The sequence below is a fragment of the Psittacula echo genome (assembly GCF_963264785.1).
Source record: "Psittacula echo genome assembly, chromosome: 11".
Taxonomy (NCBI): domain Eukaryota; kingdom Metazoa; phylum Chordata; class Aves; order Psittaciformes; family Psittacidae; genus Psittacula; species Psittacula echo.
This window is the reverse complement of record NC_137746.1, coordinates 17,671,697-17,685,978: the sequence shown is the minus strand read 5'-3', so window position 1 is coordinate 17,685,978 and position 14,282 is coordinate 17,671,697. Positions and strand designations below refer to the sequence as shown.

General features: G+C 40.2%; 1 protein-coding gene across 1 annotated transcript in view; it reads right to left on the bottom strand.

Moving 5' to 3' along the window:
* The window catches only part of SLIT3 (slit guidance ligand 3), a gene marked incomplete at its 5' end in the record, with an annotated part of 525,497 nt that overhangs the window by 234,297 nt on the left and 276,918 nt on the right, over positions 1-14,282 (bottom strand). The window contains one exon of the mRNA XM_080626822.1: positions 1,889-1,960. Coding sequence (XP_080482948.1) covers positions 1,889-1,960 — 72 coding nt within the window. The remainder of the gene's footprint in view (positions 1-1,888; positions 1,961-14,282) is intronic.

Here is a 14,282-nt window from a genome sequence, read left to right as displayed (position 1 = left end):
ATTAAAGGGCTGATTAGGATGTATTTTATATATCCTCCTTTTCTCCCACCCACAAACAACTGGCATAGAATTAACCGATTAAAAGCAGAGTGGTAAATAAACTAATTCAACATTTACTACATTCTGGGGTGAAGAAATGCACTCCCAGCAACTTTTTCATAGCCTGCAGACTCAGTATATTACAAAGAGAGGCTCATTTATTAACCAGACTATTTTAGTGAAAGCTATAGCACAGTCTGTCTGATCCACTGGCTGCAGATAGGGAAAATCAGCCCAACAAAAAAAAAGAGAAAAGCCTCAATTTTAGAGGTCTTCATGATTTCTTTCTCCTTGTCTGTCTTTCCCCACACAGCAGACTTTTCAATCTGACAGACAAGTGAAACTTTATAGTGGTAACACATTACTTTTCCTCAAAAGTGCTATTCATAAAGAAATCAAACAATACTCTTGGTAACAGAGTAAATCTGGTGGTTGTCAGATAAGGAACTCTGCAGGTACCTACTGTTAGCTCAGTATGAGTGACACACACCCTCTGATCCATAGCAATATCCCAGCCTGGGAAACAGAGGGGCCAAAGGTGTCTCAGCTGACTGTGATGGATAAACACACACAGCCACCACTCCCTGGTCCCTCAGAAAACTGAACTTGCTTCCGCAGAAACCAATGGCAAAACTCCTTTGAGCATCAGTGTGAGCTAGGTAGAGCCCTTGGGGATGTTTCCTTGGGGAAACATCAGCTGTGTTTTCAAACCATTGTGGTATGTGGCACAGCATTGCCTATATAGCCTGTTATTTTGCCTGTTTTCAGAAGCCAAAGGCAATGTCTAGAGTCTGCAGGTGCCAGGTCTGTGTGAGGCAGGTGCTTCTTTAACCATGTAACATTTGCTGTTTCAGCCCCTGTGACTTAAAGGCAAGCTTTTCAGCAGCCTGAGCAGGCCCTCCTTGCTGTGTTTAAGTATACACTGCTTCACTGCTGGACCAGCCCAGTTCAGATGCTGAGGGTGTCTGTTCCTATCACCCTGGCTCCCTCTCCATTCTGGCTGAGGACTGTGTGCTTGCACAGGTATTAACACTTTCAGCTTTGCCGTATTAACTTTCAGGTAACAGGGAAAGCTTTGCATCCGTTCATATAGTCAAAACCTATTCCAGAAAAGGTCTCTGAGTGAACAAGTAACTATTAGTAATAAGCAAATTATCTACTCAGATACTGAGTTCTGGTTAGTATTGGATTTTACATTACAGTGACAGTGCTCTAAATCTAATGTGCTTTTTCTCTGTTAGAGTCAGCATTCACTGTCAAATCCTTTTTTTCTTTTTTTGGTCTGTGCCGCAGCCTTAACAGCCGATGTGTAAAGTTTGTGGTACATGAAGAGCTCAACGTGGTGTTATTTCAGCCCTCAGAGAAGGATCCTCCCCAGAAGCCAATGACTGCACTGAACAAGCCTGCCAAACGCCTGTCTCTCCTCCCTCTTACATACCAAACACCTTTTAAACAGCTTTTTGTCTAGGGCAATTGTCAGATATCTCATGATATTGTTCCCCATGAACCTGTTACCCATCCGCTCCCCAACATTACACAGAGCTGGCTAGGTTGCTGGCTGCAGAGCATAGCTCGGACGCACTTTGAATACTGCTGAACCCCATCTGTTCCACGCAGCAGCAAGCACGGCAATATCCCCATTCCCCAGGAACAGCAGCACAGAAGTCGTCTATTGTGGTTTAATTAGCAGTAACCCCAGGCTGGGGGAAGCGTGAGATCCCACTCTGCTACCTACAGCACTGGTGTGAGGTGGGAAGGAGGGATAAAGCCCCCAGGCTCACCCAGCACTGCAGCACGGGCAGAGCTGCCCCCCCCCCCCCCGCCCCAGCACAGCACCAAGTCAACTCACAGGATCTCCAGGTCGCGCAGGGCTCGGAAGGCTCCATCTTCGATGCAGCTGATCTGGTTGTTGTCCAGTTGCCTGCAGAAAGGAAGGGAGAGGATGAAGGCTGGCGGGGACGGGCAGAGCAGCTCTGGGAGCACCAGGTTGGGGCTTCCCCGTGCCCGAGGTGTCCCTGCACCCCCTCGCAGCGCCTGCTCCCACCCGGCGCAGGGCTGGCGGCTGCCACGCTGCGCTGGCGGTGCTGCTGCTGCCTGACAGCGCCGCACGCTCCCGCGCACTGGAGCCTGGCAGGTCTCAGTAAATATTAATTGTGCTTCTTTTTTTTTTTTTTTAAAGGCAGAAGGGAGTAATTTCATTACATTGGGGCATCCAATCCATTATGAGCTTTTACCGTCATGTCACTGAAACAATTTCATTAAGCTAAAGGCCTGTAAATCACTGGAGGTCACTGCGCTGCCCTCCGTGACCTCCCAGAATGCCTTTTTTTTCTTTTACTGGAAGTTGGAGTCCTCTGTCCTGACAGTACTAAATCTCCAGGCTTTATCTGCCCAAGAGCTGTGAGAGTGCACTGGGAATACACCAATTCCAAATTAGACTCAACTAATCTAATTTTATAGTCTTTTTATTATTCTAAGCACCAAATGTCTGTGGTGGTTCGATGCCTCTCTGCATTGTTACTGGTCCCATCTGGTAGCCCATTCTATTGAAAGATTTCTGACTAAATACAGACTCTATCTAACTGCATCAAGGAGAGCAACCCAGTGACAGAAAGCATTATACACACATACACTTAAGATGCTATTTTGCTTCAAAATGTGTAATTTAATATTTGGATGGTGGAGTTGTCTCATTTGTCTCCCTGCATATGCATGATTTCAATACATTTTACAATATATGCGATACAGCAGTACAGCTACATCTGTCTCTTTTGCTTTGAAAATTAAAGATGTAAGTTGTAATTTAAAATTCAGTGATTAAATTTTCTGACATCTGATTTACACTTGGAGAATATTTACCTACCCATGTGGAAGTGAAGTTTCTGCATTTCACAAAAACAGATGCAAGATCCTGACTATATTATACTGTCCTTTGCAGAACGTAAACTGTAGATGTAGTGAGGAATGGACAGTTTGTCCTGTGTGTGTAAAGTATCATACACAAAGATACCAAGATTGCATTGCAGTTTCTGGCTGCTATTAAAAAATACTAAATATATACACAGAGATAGCAAACACATTACACCCAAGTATAACGTATTTGTATAGTTATACCAACTTCTACCCAATTATTTGCTGTGTCTAATTTTCAGTCTAAATAGACATTTGTCACAACTCTTATTATTCTACAATAAAGCACAGACAGAGCAAATATAATCGTTATGCACCTCTTTTAAGGATTAAGTTTGATCGACTAACACTGAGCATCTTGAATATGTATGGATTTGACAACTAAAGGAAACTTATCCTTTGCAGTTTGTATCCTAATGTATCCTGATCTCGATGTGCATGAAAACCCATACACCCACACACTCTGTAAGGTCTACTTCAGCCTGACAGATACCAGGACGCACAATCATCCAAAATGGACTTTTCTGTAGTATAAGACTTCATGCATAGTATATATACATATGTATATAGGTATAGACATACATATTTATGCTCTGTTTCTCCCACCACCTAGCATAGATGCTAAAAACTATACATTTTTGACTGCTGGGAGGACCAGTGGCTGCTGAGAGGCTTTTTCTGAAATCCCTGGTTAATTGTGTGGGTTGTTAAAAATTGATTGCTCAACCAGAAACGATGCTACCTTTCAGGAGGAATAAACTTAAAATGAGTTAAATATAACGCTGGTTGCACGACTGAGTACTTTACACTTTGCTTTATTAAGCATAAAGTTGTCATATGCTAGCATGACAAAGAGAAAGCAAGGCAACTTGAGAATCACCTCTCTTTTTCTATGGGAAGTAAAGCACTATATATGGCCTATTTTTATTTGAGTTAAGACTATAATACTGGGGGTTTTGCCAAATACTCTAAAATAAGCAAACAAACCCAGTATTCAGCCACAAAGTCTTCTGATTAAAGGGTTTCACATGAGGTGTATTGGATTTTTAAAAAAATGCTACTCATAGATTGATTTTTGTTGAAAAAACATAATGACAATCATATTTCCATAGGTCCGGTCAGCTGGTGCTAACAACCAGGTTTAGTCTGTGAATAACTCACCTCTGGATGCCCAGAAGACATGCACCGAGCATGATGGTAAATAGGGAAAATATTAATCAAATACACACCTTAATTCTGCATGCCCCATAGAATACAAGGGCACATTCTCTGGGGACATCCACATGTTTAATGCTTCTTTTTAACAGAGCTCATGTCTCCTGGTAGGTATCACGCTAAAGTATTCAAACCTGCATTAAACTCTAAGCATGGGAATTTCTTCTCAAAATGAACAGAACTAAAATTAGGTATGACTGTTTTTAAGACCCTTCACCTCCCATTTATTTCTTTACGTGTCAAGATGGAAATTCTCTTTCTTTGCCTCTGAAGAGCCCCCCGGTGAGAGGTTAAGCAGAGACTAGAGATTTAAGAGTTTCAAGTCTAAACAACATCTTCCTTCCAAGACAAGGTTTCAAACTTTGAGAAAACTTCACATGAAGCTTGAAGGCAAAGGCAGGTGCTCAACTCATACTTTCATACCTCCGAAAAGAAAACTCCTGTGATGTGGGCAATACACAGAAGAGACATACCTAACATTTGTTGAGAAGAACACCTTAGAATCATGGAATAGTTAGGGTTGGGAAGGACCTTAAGATCATCTAGTTCCAACCCCCTGCTATGGGTTCTTCTTGCCTGAAGAAAACTAACCATGTGCAGAGAAAATAAAAATCTAACTTTGAAAAAAAGAAAGAAAAAATGGAAAAGTCAATATTTCGGAACAGGCGGCACTTCCTGGAGGAACATGGGACGCTGCTCTCCTTTCTTCACTGCTGCCATCTGGATGGAGCAGTCGCACACACGGAGCGCTGCTACCCCAGGCACACATCAGCTGCTCCAGGCTTACAGGTGAACTTAGAAAATGGTCTCAGCCAGCAGAAGCATTTATTCAGATTTAAATGCCATCTCTATTTGTCAGTGTTCATACCCCTTCTAGCAGATCTTTTCCTCCTTAGTATTACAAACAAGGTGTTAGGCATGTAACGGTGTAATGTAATGGCGAACAAAGGTCAGACAACACAAGCTCAGATTTAAGAGACAATTTTAACATGGACAAAGTCACTTTTTATACTTCCATTTACTCCTGCCTTTTGAAGGAACACAGCACTTACCGCAGACAGTAACTGAGCTCTGTGAAACAGCCACACAATTCACGGCACATTATAAAAGCTACAAGCCAAAGCATGGACAAATGAGCACTGCCCAAATTTGAACTTCCAAGTTTTTGCTAATGTACATAGACATCTAACTTTTATTTGGGTTAAAGTGTTTGTGTTAAAGCCGAAGCTCTTATGCACAAGAGACAACACACTGGACCTAGACTGGAGATACCGTCAGAAGGGTTCCTGCTCCAACAGCAGTGAGAAGAGATCGCAACCTGGGAAACCCAGCAGCTCATGTGTGATTGAATTACCCACTGTGACCCTCAGAGGCTCCAGGGATCCGAGATTTCCATGACAGGCAATTAGCGACGAGCAGCACCAACAGATACAAAGAGCAATTCCAGAAGATCTCAGAGAATGGAGAGAATCACTCAAGCAAGGAAAATAGTAAATGGGGATATGGGATTGAGGTGAAGTGTGACACAGATTAATACTTAGAAAGAATACAAGAATTTATAAAACCATTTGGAGAATTAGGCATCTTTCATATGGTAGAGCTGTAATACACAATGCTGTATGTAGTATTATAGTCTGACTAACCTTGACTAGTCTCAGTTTTCATGAAAAAGCAGGAAAATTGTGTCACTAAATTATATGCAACTTATCGATCTCTATCATAATAAAAGATATAAAATCTCTAATATATAATATATATATTAATATATTAATTATATATATATCTATATATAAAGATATAAATCTCTATCTTTATCTAATCTTTAAAATTGATGTTTTAAAGAAAAAAATTATATAAATCACCTTTCTATGAAATGAGAAATAATGATGATTCTTAATAGATTGATATCACTGGACAGTCTATGGGTTGGCCAAAACACCACTTTAACTGTTTAAAACACAATTCCCCTGACAGAGTATAACTCCAGCTTATCCATTTAGATTTATACATTATCTATCATACATGAGAATAAAATTTCAAGTAACATTTAGAACGAACAGGATTTTACAATGTTGACATTCTTTTGCCATTTGAAATCATCCTTTAAATACTGAGGTTTGGAAGCTTTGCTAACAGCAACAAGGAATATTTACTTTACAAATGCATTTGAAAGATAAAAATCCCAAGCAACAAAGCTGATATCTTTTTAATCACGCTACTAGAATTAAGATTTTTTTTCTTCTTAAACCAAAACTATTCTAAAAGATTAAAGAAGTGAATTCATCCTGGGCAAAATTTTCCAAAACAGAAATAACCTAATCTTTTACTAACATTAGTAACTACCAGCAAAAGTTCATGTTTAAAACGCTACATCTGTACTACTAGCATGCTTCTCTGTAGCGCACCAACTAATCTGATGCCATACATGCTTTCAGTATTTTTCTGCAAATAGCCATCCTCACATTCCTGAGGAAGAGGTCCTTCAAGCACCATCATTTCACAGTAATGAAATGTATCATCAGTATTTTGCACTTTGTTTCAGTGATGGCATTCTTGTTCCATTGACAAACACTACCAAGGCCACCGCAGAGCTCAAATATTAATCTGGTTTTAATTATACTGTGACACTAGTTTAATTACTGTAACATCTTTCTACATTTTGTCCAGAATCTAGTTAAATAATTAAATAAAAGCCTGTATTAACAAGTACTGTAATAAATACTTTTCAGCTTTGTTTCTCATACTGTTCAGCATAAAAAGAAGTGTTAGAATAGTAGTGTATGAAATTACTCTGCTAACGTTACAGATATTTACTGCTACAGATCCCAGATTAAGCAAGAGCCATTTCCTCATTAATAAAAGACTTGCCTATTTAGCCAGAATTAAAGGTGAAGTACTTAAAGGAATTTTCAACAGCCATTTCACAGGAAGGTAAATGCACTGTAACTTATTATAGAACTTACAGAATTGTTGTTAGAAAAAAAAGGAATTTGGTTCATTAAATCTCCAAAAGAACCTCAACACATTTTACAACATTTTCCCCAAACTTACTCACTTTTTTCCTAATCCAGCCTGCTGGGTCTATGCCACCAATGTGCTGCGAAGTTTAGATACTAATCCTGCAGCTCTTCACTAACCTGTAAGAATTAGAGAGACCCTCTACAACATTTATTGTCCATCCTCCAAAACAGACTTTGTATAACTTTGGGAATGTTAACGTTTCAAAGGAAAGTGACACCAAGACATCTATGTGAAATTTCTCACATAGCAAACTAAGGTCTTTACGATTAAATTGATAAGGAAGCACCGTAAGTGGCAATAGATGCTCCTTTAAAATCATATGAATTCAATTAAATTGAAAAAATATAGATTTTTTTCAAAGTGCTTTTCATGCATTTTTAATGTTTAATTTTTACTCTCTATTGATGCTTTACTAAAATCATTCTAGAAGAGTTTGCTTGTATTAGAAAACTTAGAGAATGGATACATTAAATTCAACATGAAATTAACTCTCAAGTGGAGTAAATCAATGGTTCAGAACAGCAGTGACAAAGCTGCTGTGAACAAGCTGAAATCTCGCTCTGGGATTTTTACAAGTGTTCCAAAATTCCTTTTTTGTTGTTGTTTCCTAAAGATGTGGTTTTGCCAAAGGCTAAGGTTGAAGCATTGTGCAGAAACAGCTCATCTGCATGAAATAATTGGGCAGAGTCCTACTCTCTGCTTCAGTTACCACAACCAACCTATGTTGCCAGGTTGTTAAACAAGGAGGAAGGAATATCTGGTCTGGAGGGGAAGACTTGCTTTTAAATACACACTCTGCAGACTATTCCTAAGTATCAAGTATTTACTGTAAGTTATATTATTACGTTAACTCACAATTCCAACCGCTGCTGTCAAAAAACAGACATCATTCCAGCTTAATGCAAAACTCAAGTGGCAAATGAGCATGCTGATTACTCGTGCCTCTTCCCACAAGGATAAATACAACAAAGCCAAGATTTCCTTTCAGTATCAGGGGGGTTACAACAATATTTTTTCTTCTTTCTTTAACTCTCATGGTTGCTGATGTAACAAACAGTGCATACCAAGCGCAGAATGGCTGTCTCCATAGCAATTGGGGCAGGTTTTGCCGTTTCCCTAGTTACTCTTGACTGATAACCATCTGTTGTTCTCCTCTGCCATAGCCCCAAAGGGGAAAAGGGGAAGAAATGAGGAATCAAAAAATGGGTGTTAGAGAACAGGAAAGTTACTTACTATAGTGGTTTTTACATTTTTCAGAGGATTTGCACTTACTTAAACCTTTATTTTCAGTTGACAAGTATCAAACACCACATGTAAAGAAAAGTTTATTCCTAAATGTTACTAATCATTCACTTTACTAACAGCAGGTCATACTGGGGAGTCATATTAGGAATATTAATAGCAAATCATATCATTAGGGATGTTACTATGAATCTGTGGAAAATCTGAAACTAAGGCACTTATATAGAAAAAATATGGAGATATTTAAGCTAAATAATTAGTAGACATTTGCGATGCACACAGAGCGTGGGGTAGAGCGGTGCAGCATCCACTCAGCTGCTGCAGGTGGGATAGGATCACTAAGGCACTGCTACTTTCCACCTGAACTGCAATAACTGTTGGAAGTTACCTCTGTGGCTATCACCTCCCTCAAACCTTGAGGCCCTTCCTCCCCTCCAGCAAGCTTGCGTGGTGCTACAGGGGAGACACAGTGGGACCGCAGGGGCAGACTCCCTGTGCCTGCATTCTTCTTTGAGGACAGCAGCACCGCTGCACTTGCACCACGGGCAGCCCCTACGGTCCTGCTGCCCAAGGTCTGCACCAAGATATGCACCATAACAGGGTCACACAGAGTCATGGACCATCATGGTATTAGTTACATGGAACTAATAGCACGTAAGTCATGCTCACTTTGAAGGAAAACCAAATAAGCCTCTACAGGCAAGCTGCTACGGCAGATCAATACAGTGCAGGCAACTGGGGTTTGGGCTTTTTCCTTGAAAATGAGGCTGTGTCTATGTTCTGGGTACTAACAAATTCATTACAGAACCAAAACGTACGAAAGAAAAAGAATGCTTCATGCTGGAATATTGACATTCATATCAGATATCAAAGACAGAGGAAATTTGTTTGGAGCTCTCCTACTACCGAGGAGCTCCCCACACTGTATTTCTGCAATGTGGCTTCAGTAGGGCAGAGGACTGCAAAACACTGCAGAGCGATACAAGGGGTAACGGCTGGACTTGATGATCTTAAAAGGTCTTTTCCAACCTAACTGATTCTGTGATTTTCTATGATCCTAAGGAGGCAGGGCCACTGCTCTGCTGGTTCTTATTGGCAGTGGGACAGGAGATGTGCTGGACACAGATGGCATTGTTGCTGCCCTGAGGACACCACCAAAGGGATTCCCAGCCTCTGCTAGCGAGAGCTCCAGCAGCACAGGGCTGCCTAGGGCTTACTGGGACCACGGCTAGAGATGCTTCTGGTACTGCCAGGATAATGGGTGGGATGCAGTGAAGCAGTGTGGTTATTTAACACTAAGCAAAGGTGCTGCTTAGCAAAAATCATAATAATTCTGTTGTTCCATTGTCTACACATTTATTTATTTTTTTTACTAATAATGTATGAAATTCAGCTTTAAGAGGAAAAAACAGAGCTCTCGTGCCTTTAAGAAGCTTTGATTTTTTCAGCAAACCTGAAGATTACATGCTGAGATGGAGGCTGCGGCAGAGAGCAAGTGCAACCAACCCCGCGGTTAAGTGAAGGCAAATGGGCCCAGGGCCAGCCACCAGAAGTACCTATTTTACACAGTTAGGAAGATGACAGAGCAAAAAGGAATCTTGACATTCGATTTCCAGACATCCGTCCCCTTCAAAATCACACATTACATTAGATTAATTCCATCACCCGCAGTCATACCACAAGTTGAGGTATGTTTTCAAGCTCTTAAGACAAAAATTAGGGGGAAATTATACCAAAACAGTAAATGTTGTGAGTAAAGACACAGCAGAGTGTCAAACTTGTTACATGGCTGGTAAATTAAGGCAAACCAGTAAAGATTCTTGTGCTTTGGTGACTTTTTTTTTTAAATTAGAAAATTAATATTAATACTTAGCAGATGAATACCCAAATATACCAAAATAATACCCAAAAAATTTTACACTTACACACTGTGGTATCTTTGTGCAACACACCAATAAATTTCTCAAGCAGATGCTGGTTTTTCAGACTGTTTTGAAAAACCAAAATTGGCCAGTTAAAGCTTTAAAGGGAAGAACAGGTTTGAACATCTCAGTGCCCTTGATACTGGTTTCCAGTGCTGATCCTGCTTAGCACAGGCTCCACAGCTTCTCTACAGGGTTCCAAAGAGCAGGTCATTGCATCTTTAATACAGCTCAGATTTTAGGATGAATACACGGCACTTCAGATGATGAAAGGTGTGCTGGGGGCTGCTTCCAGGGTTGTTGGTTGGTTTTACCCCTTTTCTACTCATCAGGCAACAGCAACTCGCCTTTGAGACATGAAATTTAAATTATTCTAGTAATTTCCACTGTAAAATTGGCCATTGACAAATAAGCAATGAAAAATGAATGTTTTCAATTATTGTAAGAGAAGAAGCCATTTGACTTCACTACAGCTTTGTCTTATTCACTGCTTACCTGCCTGGGCACTATCAAAGGCAGGGATTTTGGTTTTAACATGCAAATGCTCCTAAATGGCTGAGGTCCACATGCAGCTCCAGATCCCAGCTCCTCATTCTGATTACACATATCTCTGCTTTGCAGGTATGTGACTTCTCAGGCCTACTGGAAAAGCACAGCAGACCCAAGTACATCATGTAACTATGCTCCTAAGGCTGTAGCCCTCTTACTGATATAAACCAAGGCCAGCAATGGATACTATAAAGACATCTGAAATTTGTTTTCCTGTGGTTGCCTCAATGCACATGCAATGTTCTGATCCTCAGTTTTTAAGAGTCTTTGTATTTGTCACTTCTTAGCATCGCATCTTATTTTGCAAGTCAGATCTGTGGTTGAGTTTAATCAATACTAGATAAGCATATGGGCAGGTTTAGATGAGTTGGAGCTAAGGGTGAGAGAGAGACATTAGAATTCAGCCTGAAGCTTCTGAGCTTTTAAGGCATTTACCTCAGACTTCATTCTCACTACTCAAGGCAATTAATTCAAATTCAACATCCTAATTCCCATTGGAATTCCTTCTTATGGTGTGACTCTGTACTTCATTGCCTCAAATTTGCTTGTTCTCCTATGTGATTTCAAACAAATAAGTTAACATAAGGTGTGCTTCTGATTTTTGCATTACCAGCTTATGCTACAACTTTAATGAACGGGTGGGTTCTCACTGTGCACTTTGATGTATTTATTTACATTTCTACTATGTTCATAAAAATAGTACTCTGTCCTTCTCTGGGCAATCTGTGCTTACATATGTAACTTATGAGACACATAAGTGCATTTGCTTACTCATATACGAGTAAGCAAATAACATTCCTGTTACTCTGAGAAGACTGGTAAAGGGTTCAAATAAGTGCTAAAATCTGTTGGTTTATTACTGTCACAAAGTGGGGTATCCTCATGAAACAGATTGTAAAAAAGAGATCAGTGCTCCCGAATCAGGGAAGATCCCTCAGTGACAAAGCAGTGACTGTCTAAGCATGGCTTCAGGCCTGATGGAGGTGTTGGGTCATCACCTCACCGGTGGCTAGTAGACTCGTGATGTGAAAGCACCTTTGTCACAGACACCCCAAAATGTCAGGAGATCATTTCAGGTTGGAAGGGCATAAGCTGCGAGCAACTGCAGAATGGAGACCTTTGCCTGGAGGCTGCTTCTAGGCCATACACTGTACCCACTTAGCTTTAACTTCTGCACTTCCACCAAACAGCCTTCTCCAAACTTACAACCTTTGATTTCAGTGCTCTAAGTACTGCTTTGTCCTATCTGCTATGTGGTGAGGCCCATAGGGGAGGAAACCTTGTTTCTGCGTGTATTCAGAGCCTTGTGCAAAAGTACTGAGCAGGCCTGTCTAAAGGTGACTTCTCATTATCAGCATTGCTGAAGTCCACTCATAGACATGAAATGGTTTTCTGGCAGTTATACATGGATTTGAAGACCTATTCTTCTTCCTCCAGAAGTTGTCCATACTCAACTTAATCATCCTATGACATCTTTCATGAAGATGTCATCACACAAACTATGTGACTTGCATTCTCCTTTGTCATCCACTCTTTTGCCTAAGTCTCCACCACGTCTGGAACACTTGCAAAACACACCTACACTGTCAATGAAGCACCTGCATATAACAAATGAAAGCCCAAAACACTTAATAGGTCATCTACAGAACAAGGAGGGTTAGGAAAGAATAACCCAGAGATAACTGTAGGAAAGGAAAGCAAACAAAGGACCTGATATACCAAATGGCAACCAAAATTAATATTGCTTTTGGTTCTCTGGGGACCAATTTTTAAATACTTGGAGAAGTGCTATGCTAATACACAGCAAATCAGATCACAGATGATGACAAAACAGCCATTTTGTTTGATTGTTTTCAAGCCAGCCAAATTCATGTCATGTGTGAAATATTTATCACCCAGGGTAAGGGCAGCAATCCATCCTGCAGATTTATGTTTACAAGCACTCTGCACAAATGTTCCTATTTGAAAATCCATATGAACCATAAGCATCCAATATGTTTGGACCACTACATTCAGTTTTTGTTAGCAGATCTTTAACTTGGTGAACAATGTTTTAGCAAAGCAGTGTGGCACTGCTATGCATCCTGCAGGAACAGGGCACAGAGCATATGTGACAACTCTTCTGCATATTCACCAGGGGGGATGTGTTCCCACCTACATTAAAGCATAGGTCTACTTCTTTTAATTCATAAAAGAAAATGTCATCCATCTATTTTAGGCATTTACGTGACTTCTGTAGTACTGGAGTCCCTTACCCTTTAATGTATATACTCCTCCTCCCGTGGGTGCCCAGCTGTCAGCAGCACAGTGAGGTTTTACAGCACTGCAGGAACTGAGCCCAGCACTTCCAGTTCCACTAACCTGCATCATTTCTAAATTCAAATAAGCTTCCCTGGCTTTAGGACATGCAAAGTACCAACACAGAACATAGAACAGGGAGAGTTTATATCCAGAGCACTGAACACCACTCAATGCGATAGACAGTCACTGATAATGTTACTACTGTCATGTTTATAAAGATATAGGTGAAGCGTGTGTAGCAGCACTCATGTTTTACTGAACTGCAGTACTTAAAAGTAAAAAGATCATCAAAACCCCTATTATTGGTTACTGAGATCCTCACATAAGTTTAGATCTTGGGTAGAACGTAAAAGCAGCCTAACAGGTGCCGAAGTCTGTCTTGCAGTTTTCCTTCTGGACTGCTATTCACTTGGAGAGATTAACTGCTGAACAAGGAATAACTTGACCCCGGATATGGAACTTCACAGTTTAGAAAGCTTCGCACCAAGGGACAACCATAACTTCCAAGACAACACACATTGCAAAAAACAGGACAAGAGATCACCCTTAAAGGGCTTCATTCCACCTCGCAGGAGACTTGAGCAAGGTAACTCAAAAGCCTGTGTTTATCTATAAATGCAGGACTTCTAGTGAACGGAAGTGTGAAATACTCGATTTAAAACTGGTGAAAAAAGCATCACGAAATAACTCCATCCCAATTTAAAAAGAAAAAAAAATATAGGTAGAAGATGGCTTACCCTTAGAAATATTGTTGATATTATTAACTAATTTTACACCTTTCATCTAACATCAACAGGAAATATTGCACAGCCAGTGTATATACATCATTTCCTAAGCATTTATAACTTCAAGATTTTTCTCCACAAATTGCTAAGTTTTTGTTTTAAGAATTTCATTCTGAAATTAACAGGTGATTTCTTAAATATCAATGATTGCACGTCTGAACTGTTCCTTCACATTTACTTAGTAGCCACTGAATAATGATTCTACAAGCCTGACAAAACTGAAACCATTAACAAAGAATCTTACAAGTTAACTTAATCCATATGATTTGAAATTTCCTTGCTAGGTGGTATTTTTTAT